Source organism: Chlorocebus sabaeus, chromosome 13 (genome assembly GCF_047675955.1).
Source record: "Chlorocebus sabaeus isolate Y175 chromosome 13, mChlSab1.0.hap1, whole genome shotgun sequence".
NCBI lineage: Eukaryota > Metazoa > Chordata > Mammalia > Primates > Cercopithecidae > Chlorocebus > Chlorocebus sabaeus.
The window spans coordinates 54,469,288-54,497,139 of NC_132916.1; the positions used below are offsets into that span (position 1 = coordinate 54,469,288).

General features: G+C 38.7%; 1 protein-coding gene across 11 annotated transcripts in view; it reads left to right on the plus strand.

The window, feature by feature from the left end:
• L3MBTL3 (L3MBTL histone methyl-lysine binding protein 3) overlaps positions 1 to 27,852 on the plus strand; it is a 121,573-nt gene that overhangs the window by 65,899 nt on the left and 27,822 nt on the right. For all 11 annotated transcript variants that reach the window (XM_073022463.1, XM_008007081.3, XM_008007083.3 and 8 more), the window contains 4 exons: positions 1,208 to 1,318; positions 7,776 to 7,890; positions 9,307 to 9,409; positions 19,248 to 19,397. In XM_073022463.1, the coding sequence (XP_072878564.1) occupies positions 1,208 to 1,318; positions 7,776 to 7,890; positions 9,307 to 9,409; positions 19,248 to 19,397 (479 nt within the window). The remainder of the gene's footprint in view (positions 1 to 1,207; positions 1,319 to 7,775; positions 7,891 to 9,306; positions 9,410 to 19,247; positions 19,398 to 27,852) is intronic.

A 27,852-nucleotide genomic window follows, 5' to 3' on the forward strand; every position in this document is an offset into this window, starting at 1 on the left:
TCAGAGGCTTATAAGTTTCTGCTGAGTACTGAGGCGTAGGTAGCTGTTGATTCCCCCAACCCATTCCTGGTTCTGTCCTTTACGTTTGATTGCTAATTTTCTGTTTTAAAGATATCTTCTGCTTTTTTCCCCCATTACCACTTCTAATTTTGGTGTCTCATCTCAGCCACTTTAATGTTCTTCCTTTCTCTTTTTAAAGACAAATTTTATGCTTATAGATTTTTGCCAGTACACCTCCAACTAATAAGAAAAATGTCTTGTCTTCCCTCTGAGTAATCAAATAACTACAGTATTTTGAATTTTACTCTGCTATTTCCCTTGCTTGTGCATCTGTGTTGGAATTTTTTGACAGACAGGGTGAAGTTCAGAGCTACTCTGGGAAGTTGAGAGTTTGAAAGGCTGGTTCTCTTATTTTCTTTCTTTATTTCAAAAATGACAGCAAGTTCTAACCATTTAAAATTTTTCTGTCTTCTTTTATGACATCATTCTCTAAATAGCTCAGCTATTTCTTTTTTTAATTTTTATTTTTTGAGACAGTCTCCCTCTGTTGCCCAGGCTGGAGTGCAGTGGCACAATCTCGACTCACTGTAACCTCTACCTCCTGGGCTAAAGCAATTCTTGTGCCTCAGCCTCCCGAGTAGCTGGGATTACAGGTGCATGCCACCATATCTGGCTACTTTTTGTATTTTTAGTAGAGACAGGGTTCAGCCATGTTGGCCAGGCTGGTCTCAAACTCCTGGCCTCAAGTGATCCACCCGCCTCAGCCTTCCAAAGTGCTGGGATTGCAGGCATGAACCACTGCGCGCGCCCGGCCAGCTTTTTCTTTTTTTTTTTTTTTTTGAGACAGAGTCTGGCTCTGTCGCCCAGGCTGGAGTGCAGTGGCCGGATCTCGGCTCACTGCAAGCTCCGCCTCCCGGGTTTATGCCATTCTCCTGCCTCAGCCTCCCGAGTAGCTGGGACTACAGGCGCCTGCACCTCGCCCGGCTAGTTTTTTGTATTTTTTAGTAGAGATGGGATTTCACCGTGTTAGCCGGGATGGTCTCGATCTTTGACCTCGTGATCCGCCCATCTTGGCCTCCCAAAGTGCTGGGATCACAGACTTGAGCCACTGTGCCCGGCCCAGCTTTTTCTTCTTCTTCTTTGTAACATCAAGTTTACCTTCTCTCTTCCTCTTTATCTCACTGTGTAAAATTTTTTGTTATGGCAGAAACCTCCTCATGGATTCCAGAAAAAAATGAAGCTTGAGGTCGTAGACAAAAGGAATCCCATGTTTATTAGAGTAGCAACTGTGGCAGACACAGATGATCACCGAGTAAAAGTAAGTGTTCTGTATGGTGGATTGGCTTTGTCTTTTGTTATAGACGTTTTGGATAAAAACTTTGGTAGATACTTAACTTATGAAGTGCTGTAATTAGTAAAATCATAGAAATATGCAAAATAATTGGCTGTGCATCTTTGTAAATCAGCATTCTTCCAGGTTTGTCCTTTAATCTGTGTAAAACAATTTATCTTTAATTATGAATGACTTAATATTTTGAGTGTGTATTGGAAGAAAGAAAGTAGATACAACACATTAAAGTAGTATTATATTCAGAAGGAAAGATACATCATTCTCTAATAGTATGCCCTTTTTTAAAAAAAATTAAAGATTAATGTTTTTGTGGAGTGGATTAGTAGTACTCTTTTCAGAGAAACCTCCTGTCTCTTAATACAGGCCAAGTAAAGATAAATAATTTCATGAATAAAATCAGATTTTAATTAGAGTAATAAAAGTCAAATGCCTCTTAAAAAATAAGCAAATGTTTAGGGAGATGGGATCAGCTTGTTATGTCCAGCCATGATAAAGTGAAGTGGACTTCAGGAAAGGAGCCGAAAGAACTCATCTCTGTTTCTGACTTAAACATTAACTTCACCCTCAAACCAGAACAATGCCTGATCTACTTACTTCATAAAATTGTTTGGAATTCCTATTAGGGATAGTAATAGTTATAACAGCAAGACTTTAAATGTACATGATGTTTTACAGGGTAACTCTGTTCTTATGTTATTCAACATTTGTGGGAAGTATACGTTGTTACTACTTTTATTGATAAAGGCAGAGGCTCAGAAAGATTAAATGAATTATTAATTACTGGCAGTGGCAGAATGACATCTCAGTTCTAAGCTCTAGGAGTCTAAGTTTATGTTCTTTTTAAAAAAATTACATTCTCAACTATCTCTAATAAGAGAGTGTATAAGAAAATAAATTATAAAATAACATGAAAAACTACACAAATGTGGTGTTTCTATAGAACAGAAATTTTAACATTTAATTCACTGTTAAGATTATAGAATGTTGTAGCATTTTAGAAAATTTTATAAATGCAAGACCTGTGCTAACCATTTTTTCAAGTACATTTTCTTATTATATTTGGTAGTAAAGTAAGTCATAAAGCAATCAGTATTTTAGAACTAGAAGTGTTTTTTAAAATAAAATCTAGACTAGTAATCAAATACATTTACAATTAAGTACAATATTACTTTTATAAATCAGATTGCTCAGAATTGAAAAAATATATATTGGTTCGAGTGCATGAAAATTTAATTATCACATATGGCTGGTGGGAATATAAAATGTCTCAGCCTTTCCAAAGAGCAGTTTGGCAATAGGTTAACAAAATCATAGAATGTAGTTTATCCTTTCATTTAAGAATGTTAAGGGAATAGCCAAAAGGAATATGCAAAAATGAAAACTCCAAGGAAAATATATCAGTGCTGTTTATAGTACTTAACATTGGAAGCAACCGCAGTAGCTGATGGGTAAAATGTATTACTCTATATCTACATGATGGTAAAATTAAATACTTTCAAAGACTATTTAATATCAGCAATTGAAAAATTCAGGTTTACATTATGTTTTGGTATCTGCTATTGTTTATTTTTACAAGAATACATATATAAGCAATTCTGGAAGGAATCCTACCAAAGTAATGACAGTACTTCTTTCAGGGTGCTGAAACTATAAATGATTAGGTTTTTTAATCGTTTAGTTTCCAGAATGTAGATTACTTTTATAATTAAAAATGTAGATCAAGTCTCTTACATGTGAGAAATTTTTGGCCCAGAGAGGTCAAGTATGCTAAAGTGGGTAGTTCAGTTAGTTAACAGGAAAAGTGTAGACTAGATTCTACCTCTTACTTCTAGCTGGATTCTCTAATACAACATCCTGGTCAGTCCTTAACACCCCAGAAATAGCTGGCTGTAAGGGCTACAGTTGCCAATTATATTTTGGTAATTACTGGAATTAATTTTGTAGCTGAAGATGAACCACGGAACAAATATCTTTGTATCTACGAGGTCTTTAAAAGGCCTATATACAGGGGTCAGTGACTAAGTTTCAGAATTCATCAGAAGCTTCTGAGAATATAAAAAGCTTGCAAGAGTAGGAGTTTATCTAATAAATGGGAGATTAGAGAGCAGGAAAGCTCATCTTTCTTTTTCAAGAAGGAAGAAGAGGAAAATGTAGACCAAGTTATTAGTGTAGCTTAATATTTTAAGTTTTTCAGGGATAAAATCAACTCTTGAGTAAAATCATCTTTTAAGATTACATATTTCACACCTTGAGCTATTATAGGAAAACATTTAAAATTGTTCTATATTTGATCAGATGCCATTGAGGAAAAATGGCCCAGAATGGTTTTGCTCTCATTTATGTTTTTAGTAACAGAAGATTATTCCTGCCTCATTCCTTCCCACTCCCCAGCCTGGCTCCCCAGAAGCAAAAACGATCGTCTCTTTTAGCTCTTGCTTAGGACCTTTTTATCTGTCATTTTCTAAAATATTACCTATATTCTACTCTTTCTCAGCTCATCAACTTTACATATGGTTTATTTTCTTCATGTTGTGGTAATTCGAGATTTAGATCTTGCTATTCTTCCCTTCCCCTTACCTTTTCAGCAGTTATTTTACGTAGTTTGGTTCTCATTCACTGTTGAGCAAAGTAATCTTTTCCTTGTGACTGTTTTTCTGGGAGTCAGTAATTTGTTCATAATTTAGTTTTTTTGTCTTCTTAAATTTTTACAAGTGTGACAGTGGATCTCACATGCCTTTGAGTCAAAAGCTCAGTGTATTTTCAATACTCTATCTTTTTATTATTATTATTATACTTTAAGTTCTAGGGTACATGTGTACAATGTGCAGGTTTGATACATAGGTATACATGTGCCATGCTGGTTTGCGGCACCCATTAACTCGTCATTTACATTAGGTATTTATCCTAATGCTCTCCCTCCCTCTGCCCCCCCAACCCCACGACAGACCCCAGTGTGTGATGTTCCCCGCCCTGTGTCTAAGTGTTCTCATTGTTCAGTTCCCACCTGTGAGTGAGAACATGCAGTGTTTGGTTTTCTGTTCTTGAGATAGTTTGCCGAGAATTATGGTTTCCAGCTTCATCCATGCCCCTGCAAAGGACATGAACTCATCCTTTTTTATGGATGCATAATATTCCATGGTATATATGTGCCACATTTTCTTAATCCAGTCTATCATTGACGGACATTTGGGTTGGTTCCAAGTCTCAGCTATTGTGAATAGTGCCACAATAAGCATACATGTGCATGTGTCTTTAGAGTAGCATGATTTATAATCCTTTGGGTGTATATCCAGTAATGGGATCGCTGGGTCAAATGGTATTTCTAGTTCTAGATCCTTGAGGAATCGCCACACTGTCTTCCACAATGGTTGAATCAGTTTACATTCCCACTAACAGTGTAAAAGCATTCCTATTTCTCCACATCCTCTCCAGCACCTGTTGTTTGCTGACTTTTTAATGATCGCCATTCTAGCTGGCGTGAGATGGTATCTCATTGTGGTTTTGATTTGCATTTCTCTGATGACCAGTGATGATGAGCATTTTTCACAGCAAAAGAAACTACCATCAGAGTGAACAGGTAACCTACAGAATGGGAGAAAATTTTTACATCAATACTCTTTTTTTTTCTCGAATTCCTTCTCATAGTCAGCAGCCACCTATTCCACTCTGGGTGGAAATACTCTAAGCCTGGTACAAAGCTTTCATCCTGACACTTCTCTTTACTGACAGACTAGGTTGTATTTCATTTTCCTGGATCACATACTTTGTTTTTCTTGGGTTATTCTCTTATCTTGCTGACACACGTCTTTTCATATCTTCTGTGAGATTTTGATTCTAAGATTAGTTTATTTCTAAGCTTAAGAAAGTAGATTCATTGCAAAGAACATTATTTTAAGCACATATATATACTTTTACTAACTACATTCTATTTCGTTACGTGAATATACCATGATTTCTTAACCAGTCTCCTGATGGTGGGCACTGTGGTAACTTTTAGTTGTTTTCTAATACAAACAATGAGTTACTGAGATTATCAAGTCAAAATTAATGTCGTTCAAATGTTCAGCTGTTATTGCCCAGTAGCTTTCCAGAAATATCTCAGCAGTTAACACTCCTGTCACTGGTCTATGAGAACACCCATTTATTCTCATTCTTAATCAGCTGTAGGAATGACCAAAATGTGAACATTTTTGACAGGCCAATAGGAGAAGAATTGCATCTTGTGATTTTAATTTTTAGTTTTTTAATTATAAGTGAAAGTGATTGTCTGTCTTCTTTTTTTTTTTTTTGAGACAAGGTCTCACTCTGTCACCCAGGCTGGAGTGCAGTGGTATGGCCTTGGCTCACTGTAGCCTCAACCTCCCAGGCTCAGGTGATCTTCCCACCTCAGCTTACTGAGTAGCTGGGACTACACTTAGCTTTTTCTTTTCTTTTCTTTTCTTTTCTTTTTTTTTTTTTTTTTTGGAGAGATGGGGTTTGCCAAATTGCCCAGGCTGATCTCGATCTCCTGGGATCAAGTGATCCTCCCTCCTTGGCCTCCCAAAGTGCTGGGATTATAGGCATGAACCACTGAGCCTGGCCTCAAATTTATTGTCTTTTCATATCTTTACTAAGCATTTATATTTATGTTTCAGATAATGAGCTATTTGTATCGATTTTTCATCTTTCCATTGGGTTTTTCATCTTTTTGTGCTGTTACATCATATTTTTATAAATTGAGGAACAGTTCTTGACACAGGTGTTGCAGATGCATTTTGGGGAGTTTCTTGTGGGTCTTTCATTTTAGTTTATAATACTTGCCATTCTGAAGCTTTAAATTTTCATGTAATCAAATTGATCAGTCTTTTACTGCTTTTGAGTTTGGTGTTTTGCTTACAAAGGCTGACCCACTCTGTGATTACAAATAAGTTCATTCACACATTCTTCTCAAATGTGTATTGTTCAGTTTTTAGTGTTTTGACTTTTTTATCCATCTGGCATCTGTTGTCTTGTAAGGAATAAGAGGTTCGTAGACTTTAAAAAAGAAATCTAACTGGCAGACTTGTTTTGTTAATACTCTGTGATCAGTGGATGTAACTAGCAAACTTGATTTCAAAATAAAATATCTAAAGCATTTCAGTATATCCCTTCTTCCTAAAAGGTAAAAAATGTATAATAACCTAAAAGAAACATAATCGATTCCTAGTGACCATCACTAGAAGACTAACTGCCCTTTCACCCAGTGTAAAGCAGTGACTGCTTTATAATAAGACATATCTTTTCACACTCACTAAGATACGGAAGGAACCTAAGTATCCACCAGTTGAAGGAATGGATAAAGAGATGTGGTATATATACACAATGGATATTATTCAGCCATAAAAAAGAATGAAATACTGTCATTTGCAGTAACATGGGTGAACCTGGAGGACATTATGTTAAATGAAATAAGCCAGGCACAGAAAGACAAATATTGCATGTTCTCACTCATGTGTGGGAGCTAAAAATAATTGAACTCATGAGGACAAGAGAGTACAATAAGAGTTGCCAGAGGCTGAAAAGCATAGCAGGGAGCAGGACATAAAGTGGGGCTGGTTAACGGGCACAAACATACAGTTAGATAGAATGAGTAAGATCTAGTATCTGGTAGCACATTAGGGTGACTACAGTTATCAATAATTTGTATATTTTTAAGTAACTAGTAGAACTGGAATATTCATAAAACAAAGAAATGACAAAAGCTTGAGGTGATGGATACCCCAGTTACCCTGATTTGATCATTATACATTATATGCCTATATCAAAATGTCACATGTACTTCATAAATATATATCCATAATAATTTAAAATAAAACAATAATAGAACACATATTTGAGAAAAACTGTAATTATTCACAAGGAAAAAAATGATGTCTAAAAACACACTGGGTGGAGGGATATTTCGTAAACTGAATGTGTGTTTAGCAGGCATTGCATTTTTTTTTTTTAAGTCTTTTTCAACACAAATCCAGAAGGCTTGACACTTACTTGAAATGTCCTCCTTTCCTCTCTTTCCTCTCTACTTTCCCCTCTCATCTTCCCTCCTTCCCTTACCCGAATTTTTAACTCCTTCTGCATTTTTATTGGGTGCTTGATGTTGATCATATGAAGATGTTGTAACAGTTCCTGTTCTCATGTTGCTCATGGTGTTGAGAAATACATATAATATGTCTGTAGAACTATTGGCAGAGCATTTATGACTGGTTATATAATACATTGAAGGTGATTCAAAGATGTCTTTTTTTTTCACATTATGAGTGAAGTATTTTGAATAATTGAACTGATTTATTGGGTTTTAAATCCTACTATATATGTTAAAATGAAAATGGTTATGCTGTGGGCAGAACTTTGATTACAGGAATTTTTGTGACTTAATTTGTACTGTTAATGTCCTTGTGTCATCCAGGTTCACTTTGATGGCTGGAATAATTGCTATGATTACTGGATAGATGCGGATTCTCCTGATATTCACCCTGTAGGCTGGTGTTCAAAAACAGGACATCCCCTTCAGCCTCCTTTGAGTAAGAGACACAAATAGCTTGTATAAATGTTTCCATTTCCATAAGTAGCATTCTTAAGATTTCATCCTTAGCCCTTCTCTTTCTCTTCCTCTCTCTCCTGATGTTTCTTCTCTATGTAATCCTTTCCTTTTACTACATTTTAATTACCATAGTCACAGAAATATAAATTTAAAAAAAACATAATGCCTGAAAAAGTAAAGCGTGTATAGACATTCTGTTTTATTTAGAAGTAAATATCACCTCTTAAAATTCATGTTAAATTTTCGGAAGACAATTTGTGAGACTTTCAAAATTTATTGTTTCAATATTAGCATTCTGATAGTAATTTTATATGATAGCTTTGGTAAATTTTAGCATTGGGAGAAACTGGGCAAAGTGCAAAAGAGATCTCTTTCTGTATTATTATTTACAACTGCTTGTGAATCTATAATTATCTTAATACAAATCTCAGTTAAATTCAAATTTTAGAAAAGATACATGGAGAACTTAACACACCACGACCTTAATTTTGGAGGAAAATGTATACATTATAGAAAAAAATATGTAGGAAATACAGTAAATTATTATCAAGTTTTTTAAAAATTTAGTGTACTTCCTGTATCCAGTGACTTGACTTCTGGATGCTACATACAACCTGCATAAGGGCACATGTACATGGCATTCAGTGTAGCATGTTTAGAATAGCAAAGCTTGGGGAAAAATATTAGTTAAATAAATTGTGGTGCACTGTGCTGTAGAAACTATGCAGTAGTCACAAAGAATGTTAGTATTGCAACAGAAAAATTTGTAAGACAAGAAGTTAAAAACCAAAGAAGGATATTGGGCCTTTATGTGGCAAAATAAAACATCTATGTTGTGCCTTTTATGTGGCAAAGTCAAACAAAACCGAATATGTCTGAATGCTTAGAACAATTTCCAGGAGAGCCCACACTAACCTCAGTGGTCAGAATGAGGGAGGGTCTCTGCAACGTAGAAGGAAGAGCATGGAGGGATCTGGAACTGTCATTCTGGATTCTTCTGTAGCACTTGAAGTGTTCACGGTATGTGAGTAGTCATGCTTTAATTATGTTATTTACTTAATAAAAGGTGTTTGACTCTTCTTGTTAATTCATATTTAGATATCTCTGGACTTTATGGTGTTTTGAAAGATTGTTAGATCAGAGTTTACCATTTCGTTGTTGAAGAAAGGTAATTAGTGTGAACAGTCATAAGGAAAAACCTTTAAACGTAGTGTCTTTTAAAATATTTTTCATTTTTATAGGATCTGCTTTTTCTGTTTATATATGTTGTATGTTGATTCCAAAATTGGATTTTTAGGGAGTCTTTTTCTTCCTTATTCTGATCCCAGACATTTGACTCTTAACAGATTTTTGCTTAATATTTTGCCCCTTCTTTCTTTTCTTTGCTCTTTCATAGGCCCCCTAGAATTAATGGAAGCTTCAGAACACGGTGGATGCTCAACCCCGGGATGTAAAGGGATTGGCCATTTTAAGAGAGCAAGACATCTGGGCCCTCACAGGTATGTGGTAGCTGTCACTGACGTGGTCAAATATAGGGTACCTGTTCCATATACATGTATATATAATGAATTTCATGTATACCAAATTGATGTGAACTAATTTTAAATTCAGATCCATAAGAAATGTGGTTACCATGGTGATCATGTAAAAATGAAGGCAATATCTATAGTAAAATCTTTCTGGAAGAAAATCCATTCACGGTTTAAAATGGATTTACTCTAGCCTTTTGACTTTTCTTGGCAATCTGACTAGTTTTACAGATACTTAATTTCTGCAATAGTTATTTTGCATTGATCATTAATAATGAGAAGAGCTGAGACTCTGTTGATATCATTTGGTAGAATATTATCTGATTGGGTGACTCAATAATTTGAATAATGAGAGCTGAGATTATTGTAGATTAGCAGCAAAGATCACAAAAGGCACAATATAAATAGTCAAACATGAGAGTGCATTGGTCCGAAACACATTTTTTAAATATTTTTATCTTATCCCTAAGTAACTTTAAAAAGAAACCAAATTTATACATTTGAAATGTGATGTATTTGGTGATTTGGGGATCTTTGTAGAGAGTTAAAAATATTACTGAAGTACAGCTACTTTGGAGGCTAAGGTGGAAGGATCACTTGAGTCCAGGAGTTCGAGGTCAGCCTGGATGACATAGCAAGATCCTGTCTCTTAAAAAAAAAATTACTGAAATACTAAGAAATTCCTGTCATTCAACTGGCATTTTTAAGGAATAAACGTATCACCTATTTAGGTATATTTTAAAATAATAATTTGTTGGTAAAATGTTCTAACTACTTAGTAATTGGATTGTCCAGTAAGAAAAATGATTCCTTGTTTATCTAGTTGTGAATCTAGGTCTTTAAAAATTTTGAAGATTACTGTACCTGTTCCTCCAAACGTTAATAGGAATTGCAAAATTGGTGTGATTATTTTCATCTGGATATAGTTTTCTCTTTTTTTCATCTCTGCGACCTTGAATCCTTCTTAGCTTCCTTTTTCAACATTCTCCTTGCTGTTTTATGAGGTTCAATATGTTCCAGAGTGAGAAGTCTGAGCATAGACAGGATGATGATTCCATTTGCAAATCCTTTTTGTTGCTTGTCTAACTGCAAACCAAAAGTTATATGATATATCTTAGAAGTTATTAAATATTGCCTAGTGAAGGCAGCTGGATCTTCAGCTATTATGTAAATCTAGATGCCAGAAATAATTCATGAACATACTAAATTTCCAATATTATTTTAGTTGTTTTGTGTTGCTATAACAGAATACCGTAGGCTGGGTAATTTGTAAAGAAAAGAAATTTATTTCTCACTTTCTGGAGGCTGGGAAGTCTGAGATCCAGGGGCCAGCATATGACGAGGGCTTTCTTACTGCAGAAGGTAGAGGGGCAAGAGATGATGTGTGAGAGAGCCAGAGAGGGCCAAACTTCCTTATATAACAACCGCTCCCATGATAACGAACCCACTTCTGCGATAATGTCATTTATTCATCCAGGAGGGCAGAGCCTGATCCACCTCAGTATTGTCACAGTGGCAGTCAGATTTCAACATGAGTTTTGGAGGAGGTATTCAAACTGCAGCAATATGTTTAGAAACTCATTCAGTAAATATTTTCGAGCAGCATTTTTTTCAACAAGAACTAAGATTTATTGAGCATTTATTTATTCTGTGCCGGATATTGCTCTAATTGCTTTACATATCTTGGATACCCTTCATAACGGCCCTGTGATGTAAGAACTGGTTTTCCCCCCATGTTTTGGTGAGGCCACCGGAGGTACTGGGGAGGTTGGTAACTGGCTTTACTTCACAGCTGGGGAGAAGGGAACCCAGTGTTGCTCAGGGGTCTGTGCTCTGGACCACTCCCCTCTAATGGCCTCTCAAGACACTACTCCATAAATTAGTCACAGACCCAACCTTCAAAGAATTCACAGGCTGATAGAGCTATAAAACCTGTACATAATTTAATTAAAACACAACATACAAAATATCAGAACTTTGGCACACATCCCTCTCTGCTGTACAAAGTGTTGATTGGAGCAAAGAGAACTTGCTCAAGTTGTGAAGAAAAAGAACAAAGAAAAATTTTAAATGAGTCAATACTAACAATATGTTGTTGAGGTGCAATTGAAGATTAAACAAAACTTTTTTTGGTCTTCTGGAAGGAATTCACACCTTACGGCAGTGTCCGTGGTCTCCTTAGGGCTGCTTTACATTTGAGTGGAGAGGTTTGCCTTTCACAGCAAGGTCCATGGTGACAGTTGTGTCCCCTCCTTGATGGCCCAGCCATTCATCAGGACTGCCTTTCCCCAAGTGTGCAGGTGGACCTCTGAGGGTTCCTCAGCTGGGCCACACCCATTTCACCAAGTTTCAGTCGTTATATTTAGAGCATTTCTTCACAGATGCAGTGTTGTGCTTGTTAAGAGGATTAGTGGAAGACTTTATAGAGAAACGTGGTAAGGAGCCCTTTCCAGTGGAATTGGAATCATAAGAGAGAATGACTAATTTTCTTGGAAGGAGAGGCAGAAGTACACCTGATGGCTTAAAGGAAAGCATTGATAAAGAACCTGTATTCATTTTCTTGTCACATATAGAGAGCATAACTAGCAGATTTTGTGCCTTGGGCAGAGTTGTTGGTTGACTCAAGCCCCTGGACCAAGGGATGCAATTCACGGAACTCCTGGAGGTCCCCGTTTCTGCCCAAGTGCTAACATCCCTTCTCCTCAGTCTTCGAACTAGGTTTTCTTAGACTCCCTCACTATGCTGTCTTATTTACAACACTCAAAGCTCGTTTTCTGGCAGGATATTAATCCTTAATTGGCACAGCCTGTTTTCCATTTCATTAGTAGACTTGTGGAGGAGCTTGCTGCATTATGGATATTCTTTGAAAGGTTCATTTCACTGGCTCTTATTTTTGTTCTTACTAAGAATGCTGTGTTTTGGAAAACATAATGAGAAAATTCTCTTTGGATTAATTTGCTGAGAAACTGCATGTATCAAAACATGCACTCTTCGCATAGATGACAAAGAAAGTTGCTCTTTTAGCAAAAATAATCAATTTAACGAACACATAAGCAAGAGACATTGTTTTGACTAGTGTTTGTTGTTACCTTCTCTGAAGATTACAGTGTTTGAATTTGATCTAAGAAGTGTTAAAACGTGTCTAAACAATGAAGCTTGATAATTTAACGTTTTTTAAAATGGTGAAATATAAATGATCAGTGAAAGGGTTGGGTGTGGGTGTGGTTTTCTCATCTTTAGGGATATTCAGGAGCCAAATTGCTTAATTCCAACTCTCTAGCAAGGGAACATTAATATTGGTTGTGTCACAGAAACACCCTTTGTCACTTCATTTATTTGGCCTACCGAGAGAGGGTAAGGAATGGGAAGATGTTAAAGGAAATAAAGTTATATAAAAGTAGACATCCGGCTGGGCGCAGTGGCTCACGCCTGTGATCCCAGCACTTTGGGAGGCTGAGGCAGGTGGATCACCTGAGGTCAAGAGTTCGAGATCAGCCTGACCAACATGGAGAAACTCATCTCTACTAAAAGTACAAAATTAGCCGGACATGGTGGCGGGCGCCTGTAATCCCAGCTACTCGGGAGGCTGAGGCAGGAGAATCACTTGAACCCAGGAAGCGGAGTTTGTGGTGAGCTGAGATCGTGCCACGGCACTCCAGCCTGGGCAACAAGAGCGAAATTCCATCTCAAAAAAAAAAAAAAAAAAAGTAGACATTTTACATATCGAGTGCCTTCAGAACTGAATCTTTTCTATGTAAGATTTGGTCTTGGAGAAATGAAACAAGAAAAGAGGAAACAATGTTTTCAGCAACATATAAAGGATATTAATGAAGTCCATGGAATGTTTTAAACAGTAGTAACTCTTGGTATGCCCCTGCAAGCTGTAAACATCATATTAATTCAGCATGCATCTATCCATGAACAAACCTTTGTGTCACCTGCTGGGTTAGGTGAGGGGCTGTATAGAGGAGAGGGTCCCTCCTTCTAAAGAGGCCAGTCTGGTATAAACAGATTCTCATAGAGGCAAGAGTGGAGTGGCGCTCAGAGAGAAGCATCAGCTTTTTATGAGGGAAGCAGAGCATTCATAACGAAGTGTGTTATGGAGTTTTTATTGCTGTTTACTTTTTGCTGATGTTCTTTTTACACAATAGGGGTTAAATGTCACTCTTCTTTTTAAATAATAATAATAGGTGGGATTCATTGATGACTTCCTATGTTCCAGTTACTGCTTCAAGGACTTAACCTGTGTGATCTTATTTGGTCGTCACAGGAACCCTGTGAACATTCGGCACTTTTCTAGTTCTTGTTTTACAGATGAGGAGACAGAGAATTGAAATGCTTAAGTAAGTGCCTGAGATTGTACATTGGTGGAACCAGGATTCAGCTCAGGCCTGTAACGCACTTAAGTCCCTGCTCTTAATTGCTGGGCATTCATGCAATGCACAGTGTCCTGATAGAGCCCGCCTTGTGGAATTTTTTTTTTTTTTTGTAACTGTTTTTTGTCAGGACAGAGTGTGAAAATGATTCTCCTTAGAGGAGCCAGTGAGGCAAGTATTTGCATATTTAGCTGATATGTGAAATAATGTGCTAATAGTGTAGGATGCACCTCAATAAAGTACTTACAGTAGAGAACAGTATCATCCTATGGGACTCTATCCTTCTGCTTGCTGAGGAGTTGCATAATAGTAAAGAGCTGTATGTATACATGTGCACGTGTCTAACCATGACAGAATATATACACGTTATGTGGTAAGCCACACCTTCTTAAAGTTTTGTCCCTAGAAACTTAGTATGTGAGAAATTAGAAGTCTATAAGCCTAGTGAGAACCAACTTTTTCCATAGATGTTTAATTTGCACTGGTGAGTTTTTTAAAGTTCATATGCAGTTTTAGAAGTTAACAACTTTGTATCTGTACATAACAGAACAAACATGGAAGAGAAAAAGCAACATTTCTAACGATGCAGATCACATATGTCACTTGTGTTCTTTGAAATGACACAGGAGTCGTTCCAACTCCTCAAAAACATGATTACTTGTGAATTTTACTCTAATTCTTATACAAAGAGCTTGTTAATGGGGGTAGATAAAATAGTGAAATACTTGATCCATGTTCTATAGGTTGGCTTTTGTGGTTAAAGCCATCAGATAAGATTATTTTACAAAGCTCTGTGACCTTGAGCCGATACTTAACTTCTTTGTGCCAGTGTCCTCATTTATAAAATAATTGGTGACAGTAGTATCTGCTTAAAAAGAATAGTGTGATAAGTAAAGAAGTTAATTTTGGAACAGTGCCTGACACATAGTAAGCACACAATCCATGTTAGCTCTATGAGTACAGACAGCAGGCAGTAGCATCTTGCTAGAAGATGGTACTCTCAGATCAAGTTCATTGTCATGGGTTAGGAATAAGGAAATTCTTCAATGTGTGAGGGTACTATTCACCCATATAATACACTAGTTAAGAGACAGCCACAATTCCTGATGTAATTCCATCAAGAACCGATTGAATGACACTGAACAGCATTCCTTTTTAAGCACCAAAGGAACTACTTCTTAGGATTGTGAGAATTAAATAGGTAATGTAAACATTTGGTCTGGGTAATGCACTTAACCCGAGGTCAGTTTTGTTACTATCATCCTCATTTTACAGATGAAACAGAATCTCGGAGCCTGTGCTTGCTCATTATTGAGTGGAGGATGAAGCAGCAGAGCAGGATCAGAATGAGGCTCCCTGATGCCCCCCTCCATGCATGTCCGGTCACCTGAGCTCCTTTTGCATTTTGTGACTTTTCATTTCGTCATCACCTCCCACTTCAGGAGCCAGCTGCTTTCCTCTCTACCCCAGAGTAGGTGTGAAAATGGGAGGTTTCTTGACCCTTTTGACTCTTCTCAGGGTTCAAAGAAAGGGGATTAACATAAAATCGATAGCTGATAGGCTACCCTTGGTAGATCATTAGTAAATCACTGCTGTGAGGGCTGTGAATGTTTTTCCCTGCTTTAGGTTGAGGTTTTGAAATTGAAATTACTCTCTGGTCCTAGCAATCTATTTTAAAAAAAAAAGGAAAAAAAAAAGATATTTAAATGGTAAGTCTCATTCTGGCCAGCAGTCTTACTCTCTCTTGAGCTTTCTAAGTTTACATATGGTGATTTCGAGAGAGATTCTTTCATTTATTCAACAAATAGGTGAAGATGCTGCCCTCCTAGGGCTTAGGATATAAATTGTCTACACTGTAACTGTAATTCGTGCTAAATTGGGGACCTAGACCATCTAAGAATCCTGCAAGTCTTTCTACAATTATTTAATAATTATAAGGCCAAGTGTTTAACAATGAATGAAATGCTGCTCATGATATTCTAGGAATAACTGCGTATGGTTTATTTAAAGAAACTAAAAAGTTGTCTTTGAATTGTTATTTTTTTTTTACTGTCATAAAGCTTAAGTAGATAAATTTGCAACAAAAACACACAATATAAGGAACAAATAATAGAGTAGAGTCAAAGATGGTGAAGACCTGAGGTTGGGTTAATAAATTTATCTTGTCAGAAACAGAGTCAGAACAGCAGGAGGAGCTGGTTGTGTTTTTTATCTTTTAGGAGAGTGAATTTTTAATCATTTTTGGGTGGAGGGGCATGATTCGTTAAAGATGATAAAGTTCGTTTTAAACATGTTTATTGTGAGGTGACCCTAAGGCATCTGAGTGGAAATGTTTAGTGAAAATTTGTATTTTCCTTGAGGACAAGATGAGTGTTAGGTCTGACACCTCTTACTAGGGAGCCACAGGGGACCCAGACTTCCCTTTCTCAGGCCGTTAGCAGTTTCACTGTGGGCAGGAGTCCCACACCCACCAATCAGATGCTGCCATCCGGCTTTCCATCTTGAGAAATGAGGTGAAGACAGGTCAGACCTTGCGATTGCAGCCTCTATGGAACTGAGGACTAGACCAGGGCCTGGAAAGGGCAGGGGGGCTGAGAGCGGTGGCGTGAGGGCCACATGCCCAGCAGCAGCCTCCTCCTGTGCAAATCGTTTTGAGGGAGTGTGTTGCTTGTACCCTGCTCCCTACCCAAGCCTGATTTTTCTGGCCTTCCTGTTGAGCTGTCAAGTGCCCTTCCAGTGAGTGTTTTCTGCTCAAGTTAGGCAGAATTGGTTTTGGTCACCTGCATTCATGAACTCTGAATTAGGATCCCGTGAAACATATAAAGGGCTGGTGTTCAAAAGAGACATCATAGTTGGGAATGGATTTTCCTTCACATTATTACTAAATGAATAAAATGAAGTACTACCATCTCCCCATGCTCAAGGTGATGCGTGAAATAGTGTGTTCATTTTGCTGAGCTACTTCATTGCTATGTGACCTTGGGCAAGTAACATCTCTGCTTAGATGTCTAATAAACAAATTCCACAGTTTCTGATGTTACCCTCAAATCGTCTTCTCCTTAGTCATTCCATCTCAGGAAAAAAAAAAAAAAAAAAAAAGGTACCTCTGTTACCACCCAGTTCTTCAAGCCAAAAACCAAATGGCCATTCCTGAACTCTTCCTTTCCATTGCTTCCCATCTCCCATCCATCTCCCATCCATCCACAGGTCTTCTTGGGATGACAAAGGATACCATGACTGTCCTCTTCATTTTTGCCCCATCTCAACCACACAAATCCAAGTTACATCATATATTTACCTGTTGAACAACTTTTCTGTCTTCAATTTAGTCCCATCGAAATCTTCTCTGCTTTCAAAATCCTCTCTCCAAAAAGAGAAAAATAACTTTTAAGTAACTTTTCTTGCTCCAGTTCCATCCCTTGAAATCTTCTCTGCCTTTAAAATCTTCTCTCCCAAAGGCATCCTGAGTAATTCTTAAAATTGTAAATCAAACCTTGTCATTCTCTTATTTAAAGATCTTCCATCACCTTCAGATACAACGTTTGCTAAAAATATAAAGTCCTGACTGGCCTGCTAGGCGCTACATAATATTTGCCTGCCTGCTTCTCCTAGTTCATCTCGTCCCCACCACACTCTAGCCAACCTGGTCCTTTCCCTCAAACAAGTCAAGCTTTTCCTGTTGGCACTGCTCCTCCCATCCCCTGGAACATTCTTCCCCACATTATTTCCGTACAGGTCCTTCTTCCTGACCATTATAGCTCTGCTCGGGTGTTTTGCTCCAAGGAGGACGTTCCTCACCACTCCATCATAGCATCCTCACACCCTCTTTTATATCATGGTATTTCTTTTTCATGGCATGTATTACCATATGAAGTTATCTAATTTATGTGTATAATTGTGTATTGCTGATCTCCCCCTGGAATATCAGCTCCATGAAACCAGAGAGCTGGTTTCTTGTCTTTTTATTGTCCACTGAGTTTCCAGTGCCTGGAAAGGTAATTAGCACGTAATAGATACACGATAAGTGCTTGGTGAAAAAATGAATGAAATGAAGACTGAAGTTATTTAACTGTTATAAGCTTTAATTTGTTGTATGAAATGCCTTTTTCTAGGATGTTGGCAAGATAAAGTAAAATATTGCATGTAAAGCACTTAGCACAGTGCTTGATGTATCATAAGTGCTCCGTAAATGTCACTGGTTTTTTTTTTGTTGATGTTAAGCTGACATTATATAAATTTATGTCAGCACATGATCACATGTTATTTACTTTCTTCTTTTGCATAGATACCAGTGTAGATGAGCAGTATTTAAAGAAACTAAAGTTAGAATTTTTGCTTATCAGATATCTGTGATAAATCTTGTAGGCCATTATCAGAATCACCTGGCTGGCAGCCCTTTTAAACTCTTCCCTCCTTTTCCTAGGAGGGTGTCTCAGATCCTCTTGGTGCAGGGTAGCTAGACACTGTTTAAAAATTTTCGCTGGGTGATTATCAACATTCTCACTGTCTTCTACACAGAAGAAAAGAACATAGAAGATTCTGATGTAATTTACCTAAGGCCCAAACCATTTCCAGATTTAAGAATGCTTCCCAAAAGCAGAGAGGCACGATAGGCAGTTATTTGGAGAGGCCCATGTATATTGGGGTCTGAGAGACAGCAGTTGCCCAGTTGTTTCAGAGACTGGAATGCTGAGGCCCTGGGCACAGGAATATACTAACTAATGATGAGTTAACAATGAGTGACCTCGATTTCCTTTCAGGAATCATCACCAAATGAGACCTGAGAGACCAACTGGTAGTCACAAATGGAAGGGAAATGAGCTCGATGCATCATTATCCAAGTTGGCCTCTGGTCCTTTTTCGTGTTAGGAACAAGATTAGCTACAAATTGATCAATGTATTTTCTAGAACATCAGGCATAGGTCCAGACCTGAACACAGGAACAGCCCATGAGGAAACGTCCGTCCTTTGGAGTGTAGTAACTATTAAAAAAGGAAATTAAATAGCGTGTGACTGCCCTGGGCCTGGAGGATCCCCTTAGGAAGCAGAAGCAAATCTGCTCCATTAACCAATCAGTCTGTCTCTCTCCCACCTCTGTCTTGAATGATGTCTTAAGCGTTTCTTTCTGGGGGCTGATTGTTTCCAGAGATACGCACAGAGGGAGTCCTTCAGTGACCCTTGCTCAGTTCTGAAGATTGCAACAGATTCTTTCTTAAAGTCTAGTGTAAAAACCCATTTCCTGTTTGTATATATTTGTTATGTTTTAAAGATAAAATATGCTGTATGTATGATTATAAAATATAGCAATTTAACATATTCAGTTAAATGTTAGAATTTTATATTCTGTAGCCTGTCATTTTAATTGGAAGAAGTATGGCCTAATGGAAATGTTCAATGTTCTTCTTCTTTTCTTTTTTCTTTTAATCTGTTAGTGCTGCCAACTGTCCCTATTCAGAAATCAATTTGAATAAAGACCGTATTTTTCCAGACCGCTTAAGTGGTGAGATGCCTCCGACTAGTCCATCATTTCCAAGAAATAAAAGGACAGATGCAAATGAAAGCTCTTCATCCCCTGAAATCAGGTAATCAAAGAGCTAATATTAGATGTTTTGTTTCCTATAGCAATGTTTTCTTGGAGACTGTTGAAAATATACCTGACTGGCCAGGTGCGGTGGCTCACACCTGTAATTCCAGCACTTTGGGAGGCCGAGGCGGGCAGGTCACCAGGTCAGGAGATCGAGACCATCCAGGCTAACACTGTGAAACCCGTCTCTACTAAAAATGCAAAATATTAGCCGGTGTGGTGGCGGGCACCTGTAGTCCCAGCTACTCAGGAGGCTGAGACAGGAGAATGGCGTGAACCCAGGAGGTGGAGCTTGCAGTGAGCCGAGATCACACCACTGCCCTCCAGCCTGGGCAACAGAGCGAGACTCCGTCTCGAAAAAACAAACAAACAAAAAAGAACAACAGATTCTGTGGCTTCTTCATAATCAAGACAGCGTATTTCTGAGTACATCACTACTTAAGGTGCCATGGCCACTTCTGGTATGAAAAGACAGGGTCATCAAACAAAGTATCCCTGCACAGTAGGGCGATTGCTTAGTGGACACTTACAGGAGTAATGAAGACTGCCTTTACCACGGAGAGAGGCTGAGTCCTGGGTTTACTAGGATCTGTTTTTGAATGTAGCCTGCAGCATGTAAGCTGCAAGATTGGAAAGATTCAAATTCTATTGGAACAACTGGTTTCATTTTTAAGTTTGTCTCCAGTTCCTTGATACAGTGTCTCACTTAGAGTGTCTGATCATTTACTCACTCAGGAGGACCAGTCATTCCTGTAATAGGCAAGTCAAGTCCTATCCACTCCCGGAGTTTTCTCATATATTAAAGGGAGGAAAGCCTCTGTCTTGACTAATTTCCAGTACTATTTTGAAGGTGAAATAGCATTGACATAAATCATGAAGGGTTAAAGCAAAGTATTGGCTGGACACCTATGGCTCACGCCTGTAATCCCAGCACTTTGGGAGGCTCAGGTGGGAGGATCACTTGAGCCCAGGAGTTCAAGACCAGCCTGGGTAACATAGTGAGACCCTGTCTCTATAAAAAATTTTAAAAGTCATCCAGGTGACCCTGCTAATTGTGAGACTGAGGTAGGAGGATTGCTTGAGCCCAGGAGTTCGAGGCTGCAGTCAGCTATGATTATGCCATTGCACTCCAGACTGGGCAACAGAACAAGATAGTGTTTCAAAAAAAAAAAAAAAAACAAAGAAAGCAAGATATTAATGGTTTCATGACCCCAAAAGTAGTGCTGCTTGGAAAATTTTTTTGTATTCCACCTTCCTTTGTCTGTCCTGTGGCTTACAAAATAATAGTGGCCAGTGATTGCCATAGTTGCTTCTTTGCCACTATCACCATCTAACATGGTGTGAGGATCCCTTTAGAATTCCCAGTTTATCAGTCTGTCTTTCTGTACCACCATTTTTGGTCATGATCAGAGATCTGATTAATTAACAATGAACCAGTGAACAATAGCAGGTTCCTGGTTATGTACCCTGGAAGGAGTGGTGTAAGGCGTTACCACTGACCTTTTTTTTTTTTTTTTTTTTTTTTTTTTAGTACTTTAAGTTCTATGGTACATGTGCAAAACGTGCAGGTTTGTTACATATGTATACTTGTGCCATGTTGGTGTGCTGCACCCATCAACTCGTCAGCACCCATCAACTTGTAATTTACATCAGGTATAACTCCCAATGCAATCCCTTCCCCCTTCCCCCTCCCCCCTCCCCATAATTGGCCCTGGTGTGTGATGTTCCCCTTCCAGAGTCCAAGTGATCTCATTGTTCATTTCCCACCTATGAGTGAGAACATGCGGTGTTTGGTTTTCTGTTCTTGCGATAGTTTGCTGAGAACGATGGTTTCCAGCTGCATCCATGTCCCTACAAAGGACACAAACTCATCCTTTTTTATGGCTGCATAGTATTCCATGGTGTATATGTGCCACATTTTCTTAATCCAGTCTGTCACTGATGGACATTTGGGTTGATACCAAGCCTTTGCTATGGTGACACCGACTTCTTAATGTGAGGCAAAGAATCAAGCCATCTATCTCCTTTCCTGGGTGTTTATAATTCAGTCAAAGAGAAAAAAATAGCTTTTTGACACATTTTTAAAATACAAAATTGCATGTGAAAATACCAAATACACAACAATATGAATATACATAATACCATTAAATGGTAAATTTTATGTTATGTATATTTTGCTACTATTAAAAAATGCAAAAATGAATAAACAAAACTGCCAAATTGTGAGACTGGTTTATTGGGCATCTGCTGATGCTACTCTTTGCCCCATAACAAAAAAGATACCCTTTCTCTAATCTGTTTTCTCTAAGGGCAAATTCCTGCGTCATCTCTGATCTGTCTGAAAAGAAGGATTCTAATCACTGGGCTTCCTAAGCAGCTGCTTCCTTCACCCCCTGGTACTTGACAGATTTCTCCATCCACTGACCTGCCCTGTAGGCCACCACCACGTTTCCATTCTTTCTAAACACGCAGCCTCTCTTTATTGTTCTTTTCAGAAATTAAAATCTTCATGCTTTTTAAAATTATTTTTATTTTGAATTATCCAAATTATACATTAATACCTGCTTGTTTTTAAGTTTAGAGTGAACTACAGTTATCTCTATTAATATTTTAATGGTTTGTCCTTATGTGTTTCCAGGAAAGCATTTTTGCCTATGTGAATTCACACACATGCATGCATACACCTCAGTTTCATATAGTAGAATGTTCTAATTTAAATTACTTAAGTTGTACAAGATGTGTTCCTTTAAAAGGTCATAAAATGTATACACAGAACTGTGTTTGCATATTTACTCTTTTTTTTGTTTTTTTGAGATGGAGTCTCGCTCTGTCACCCAGGCTGGAGTGCAGTGGTGCAATCTTGGCTCACTGCAACCTCCCCCTCCTGACTTAAAGTGATTCTCCTGCCTCAGCCTCCCGAGTAGCTGGTACTACAGGCATGTGCTACCACAGCTGGCTATTTTGTGTGTGTGTGTGTGTGTGTGTGTGTGTGTGTGTGTGTGTGGTTTTTTTAGTAGAGACGGGGTTTCACTGTGTTAGCCGGGATGGTCTCGATCAAAAAGATCAGAAAGATCAAAAAGGGATCAAAGAGCCCTTCTCCCTTCCTGCTGGTCTCTTATAAACCTTGACTTTGAGTGTAACCTAAGGCTTGAAACATATCTTTAAGAGGTAAAGAAATACCCTTCCACTCATTTCCCAGTGGATTTCCTTCTTTTCAGGAAAATCCTGAGCATTCCGTGTTACTAGTAATCTTCTGTTCTGAATTGTGCGTATGCATGTGTCTTAATCATTTCAAAGTGTCTCATTTGGTTATTGTGAAAATGATCAGAGGTGTCCATGTCTATCTAACCTTTGAGAAGATACTGGCAGAGCAGCAGTGACCTTCCTCTGGCCTGAGATCAGCCAGGAGTGAGAAGCAGTGGTAGGACTCAGTTTGTCCCAGTGTCATGACTTTATACCTCTCCCTAGATACCCTGGAGTCTTTTTCTTAAGGGTTCAGAGGTGAGTGCTCTGTAGAGGTGTTCATAGGCTTGAACGGCTTCTTCTTGACTCACTTTCTATACCAGCTTTGACCAAAACTACAGTTTTAATATGTAGGAAATGTAAAAGAGCTACAACTTAGACTTTCCAAGTATTTATTTAGAGTTTTATATTTTTTCTTTCTTCTTCCCACATAACCAAGATGCAGTAAGTCAGTTCCACCTTGGATAAATCAGCAGTATACAAAGAGGTTGCCAACCTTTTTTCTGTTTAGTACTGTCTTAGTTATAGTTTAAGGTACATAAACCAATGAGAGACCCTAAAACTTTGGAGGTAGAAAGTTGATGCAACTAAACTCTCTTAGGGGTTTTTTTCCTCCCATGCAACTTTAACACTTGGCTTTTTGCCATTGTTCTGCATGCAAGGCCATCTGAGCTCTTAATGTAGCTCTGAAGATTAGTTCTGTCTCTGATGCAGACCCAAGGAATAAATGAGTAAGTAGTTGAAGCCCAGCACAGCAAGAGCACACCATGGTGTTTTCTGTTCCTCCAGAAAAGAGCAGCAGAATGTGGTGATTAGGAACATGGGGCACTGCTTGAATTTAAATCTCGGCTTCCCTATTTGCTAGGTTTATGATCTTTGATGAATTACTCAATAGCTCTTTGCTTTGAATCTCATAATTTACGAGGATTACACAAGATGAAAAATGCAAATATAAAGCTCTTAGAATAATGATTAATAAGTCATAAGCCCTCAATAAATGTTATTTTTTTTTGTCTGTTTGTTTGTTTTTTGAGATGGGGTCTCTCTGTCACCCAGGCTGGAGTGCAGTGGCGGGATCTCGGCTCACTGCAAGCTCCGCCTCCCGGGTTCAAGGGATTCACCTGGCTCAGCCTCCCTAGTAGCTGGGATTACAGGCGCGTGCCACCACACCCAGCTAATTTTTTGTATTTTCAGTGGAGATGGAGTTTCACCATGTTAACCAGGATGGTCTCAATCTCCGGACCTCGTGATCTGCTGCCTCGGCCTCCCAAAGTGCTGGGATTACAGATGTGAGCCACTGCGCCCAGCCTGTTTGCTATTCTTAAGTTAAACTTTGAATAGATTGCTCAAGCAGGATGATTCCCATAATACCACATTACTCACTTCGATGTAATTTCCCACTTAGATTTTAACAAATTCTCTTTGCATTTTTCTTAAGAATTTACTAAAATTTGGTTGCCAGACATTATGATTTTTTTTTTTTTTTAATGCACTTTGCCACACAAGAGACAATTTGCATCCCTGGAAGCAAACTCTGAGACAAGGATTTAATTGCAAGTGGTTTACTTAGGAGGTCAAGAAAATATCAGTAGGCAAGTGAGGAAGTGATGCAGGGAAGGGCAGGCAGCCAGAAAAAGCTTTGTTGTCACGCTGATTACCACCATGGACAGCAGGAACACAGACCTGCTGGGAAAACTCTGGGATTTCTTGTAAATACACATCTCAGAGTTAGCCCACCATAGGGATGAGGGAGCTGAACTATTGAAACACCAATTCCCTTGAACCACAGAGTGAGGCTGTACATGTTAATTCCCCAGCACATCCTCCCTGCCAAGCAGCCAGAGCCCAGGGAAGTCCTGCAGGAAATCAGTGCAGGCGAGACAGGTGGATCAGGCTGGTGTGTGCTGAAGTGAAGCTGGGGGCTGTGGCACCAACCTGTTACCTATTCCACATGCCAGGCAGTCCCCAGAATGAGTGATGTGCTGGCATTGCTTTTGATTCAGAGCTTATATAATAGGACTAGCATAAATTAACTGTGTGAGGAATGAATGTCCTTTTCCTATCATAACATTATTTTAAAGGTCACCTGCTCAGAATAGAGCCATGGGCAGCTAATGTTCCATCATACTCATTCCCAAATTTGGCTTCACACCAGATCCCCTGGGACTTCCTTAAAACTCAGATTTGTGGTCCTGTCTCAGCCCACCACATTCTTCCAGGCTAGAGCTTTGGAGTCCAGACTCAAGTATTTATGTGAGCATCTATCCCTCTGCTCAAAACGTTCAGTGACTTCCCGTTACTCTTGGAATTAATATCCTCATTCTCAGCATGGCCTACAAAGCCTTGTGTCATCTGGCCCCTGCCTAACTCTCCTGCTTTGTCTCTGCAGCTCTTTTTTCAACCTGTGCTTCAGCCATCCTGTCCTGAGATACTCCTTTTCCCTCTGTCTAGATCCTCTCTGTGCCATCTTCTAGCTATCTCTCATCTTTGGGGCATCAGATTCACTCTCCTTTCCTCAGGGAAGCTTTATCTGTTCATCCAGATTTTGGACCAAGTCCTTCATTACATGCTTTCTCATCACACGACCCAATGCCATTGATGTTCTTGGGTAAACACCTCTGTGTACTTTGCTTGATGATATGCTCCGTAAAGGCAGGGGCTGTGTCTTTTCTTCTTCTCGAAGTTACCCTAACCTGAGCATACTCCCTTGCGTGCAGTAGTGACCTCGAACCATTCATCCATCTTCCGTGGACAGCTATCAGTTATGTAGCCTAAGAGGCAATAGCTATATAGCCTTTCTGTTCAGTTAAAACTCCTACACTTTGAACTGTGAGATCACCACACCAGATATGTAAGGAGTGATTATTAAATGATGAGATAAATTCCCCCAAAACACACCTGCAGTCTCTCATTAATTAGGGTGGGATGTCCCAAACTGTTGTTTGTTTAGTTTCCTGGCCCACACAGAACATGATATCACAGAAATGGCAATGTTTGTGTCAAACACCGAAGAAATGGATGAGGCTGCCTCCCAGTCACCAGAGAGGGGTGCAGAGGGCTGCGGGTATCAATATCTCAGAAGACTTGTACCTTAGGATTCAGGACATCCTCCTCAGGAAGCTCTGCCCGATATTAAGATGGTCCCACCCTGAGTCCACCTGTAGGTATGCTGAATGCTTGGATCTCTTTTCCTACAGAGACTTGTCAAATGGGTGTGAGTGAAGGGAAGTCCCAGTGGCTCTAGATAGAAATGTGAGTACGTGGTACTTATAGATAGAAATGTGAGTATACAATCCTATCCCAGTAATCCATTTATTCATCGGAAGTACGAGGAGTGTCTTTCATGCCAGTGCTTGCTGTGAAAAGACGCTTTCTTCGCTCTGGACAGTGAAAGCTCATCTCTGCCCTCACGCTGCTCCTAGAGGCAAAATGTTGAGGCATGGGCTCTACCAGTGAGTGGAGTAGCTTTTCCTAGGGACTGATTACTTAAATCTCTGCATGTCTACAGCTGAGCAAAACAATATATATGTTTCTCTATATATCTTAAGAAAACTGGGAGTCTCACACTTTGATTTGCACCAGAATCATTTGAGATGCTTGTTAAAAATGTGGCTTTTGAGGCACTGCTCCCAGAGGTACTGATTTAGGAAATGGAATTCTTGTGTTCATAAAAATGAAGGCACAGGAATCTTCATTTTTAACAAGCTCTCCCAGGTGACCGATGCAAGTAGTCTATAAACCAGGCTTTGGGAATCTCTACTGAATGAAAATACCCTTTTCAGGGGTAATACTTCACAGTGTGTTATCAGTTGGGAAACATCGGGCATCCATCCCACATAGCCGTGTTCTCATGAAATCTGTTCTACGGCTGTTTGTAATTGTGTTCTAAATTAGGTACTATCTCTATTAAAAATCACTTAATGTTTTAAGCTCCCATGTTGTTTAAGCCTACTAAACATCAACTACAGAAACCAATAAAGCATCTTTAAAATGCCTGCCAAATGCTTAGATTATCTTGCAAGGCAAATGCCCACTGCTTATTAACTGATCCAATGGCAGAAATCAGTCTGTTCAGTTCATTATAGGCCATTAAAATGGCTTCTCAAGTTGTAAGACCAGTGTTTCCACTACGAGAACTACATAGAGCGTTGCCGGAATTGCAGCCATCAATCTGGTTTATATTTTTAACACGAATCCAATTTTGCTAGTCACACCGAAAGCCAAGTCTGTACCCAGTTAAACAGATAGGAAAGCAAGCTAAGATAAAGTATGAAGCTATGAGCGTATATAAATCTATTTACTTTGCAGAACTATCACATCAAGTAGAATAAAATCAATTTAGAGCCAACCATTCTAAAAGATTACCAAAGTTAATTAGTAAACCTTGGGAAGTTGGTTTTTTGCCCCCTGAGGTCTTCTGGGCCGAGAGCTTGATGTTGAATATTGCTGGAAGTAATTTCAATGACTAGGCATGCTCTGGCTATTGTAAAACCTCTTCTCCCTTTTTGTTGATGGGTTCCAGGTATGAATTAGGAGCTCTGGAAGTGTTTTCCTATTCCAGCTCTTCAGAACTTGAGTTAAATCTGTGTAGTTGTTTATGTACCCCAAAGAGTAGCTCAGTGTTTAGTTAAATCACTCACAGTTCTGATGCCAGCCACTGTGACACCAAGGCAACCATTCAAAATGCAAGGATAAGATGAGTGTGTTATTGTTATATGCCTGTGAAGTTGTTGGAACAATATTGTAACAGGATCTTGTTTTATCTCCTTGAATATCACCAATTTCTGACTCAGGAGACCCTTTTCTGTAGAGTAGAAAGGCAGTGACATCTGTTCTCTTTTCCACAACAACAACAATAAAGTAATAGAGTCTCACTCTTCAGAGACATCATCTTTATTTCCCAAACCTCACCTTATTGGTTAAGGCTTTTCATTTAAGAAGAGGATTAATTGCTGACTGAATTTTTCCGGAGGACGTTTCCTTGTTATCTTGGTAATACCCACCTTATGTATCCATTATGTTCCTTTTATTGTATTCTTTCACTGGCGTATGGTCCTTATGCTAAATTATAATTAAATAAGCGTGTTAACCAAAATGTTTGTATTCATTAGATACACAGTAAACCATGTTTACCTCTCCTGGGTGGTGTTTATGAAAACATAATTCAGTAAAACCATTGCTGTTGTCAAAAGGAATTGAATTTTAAAAGC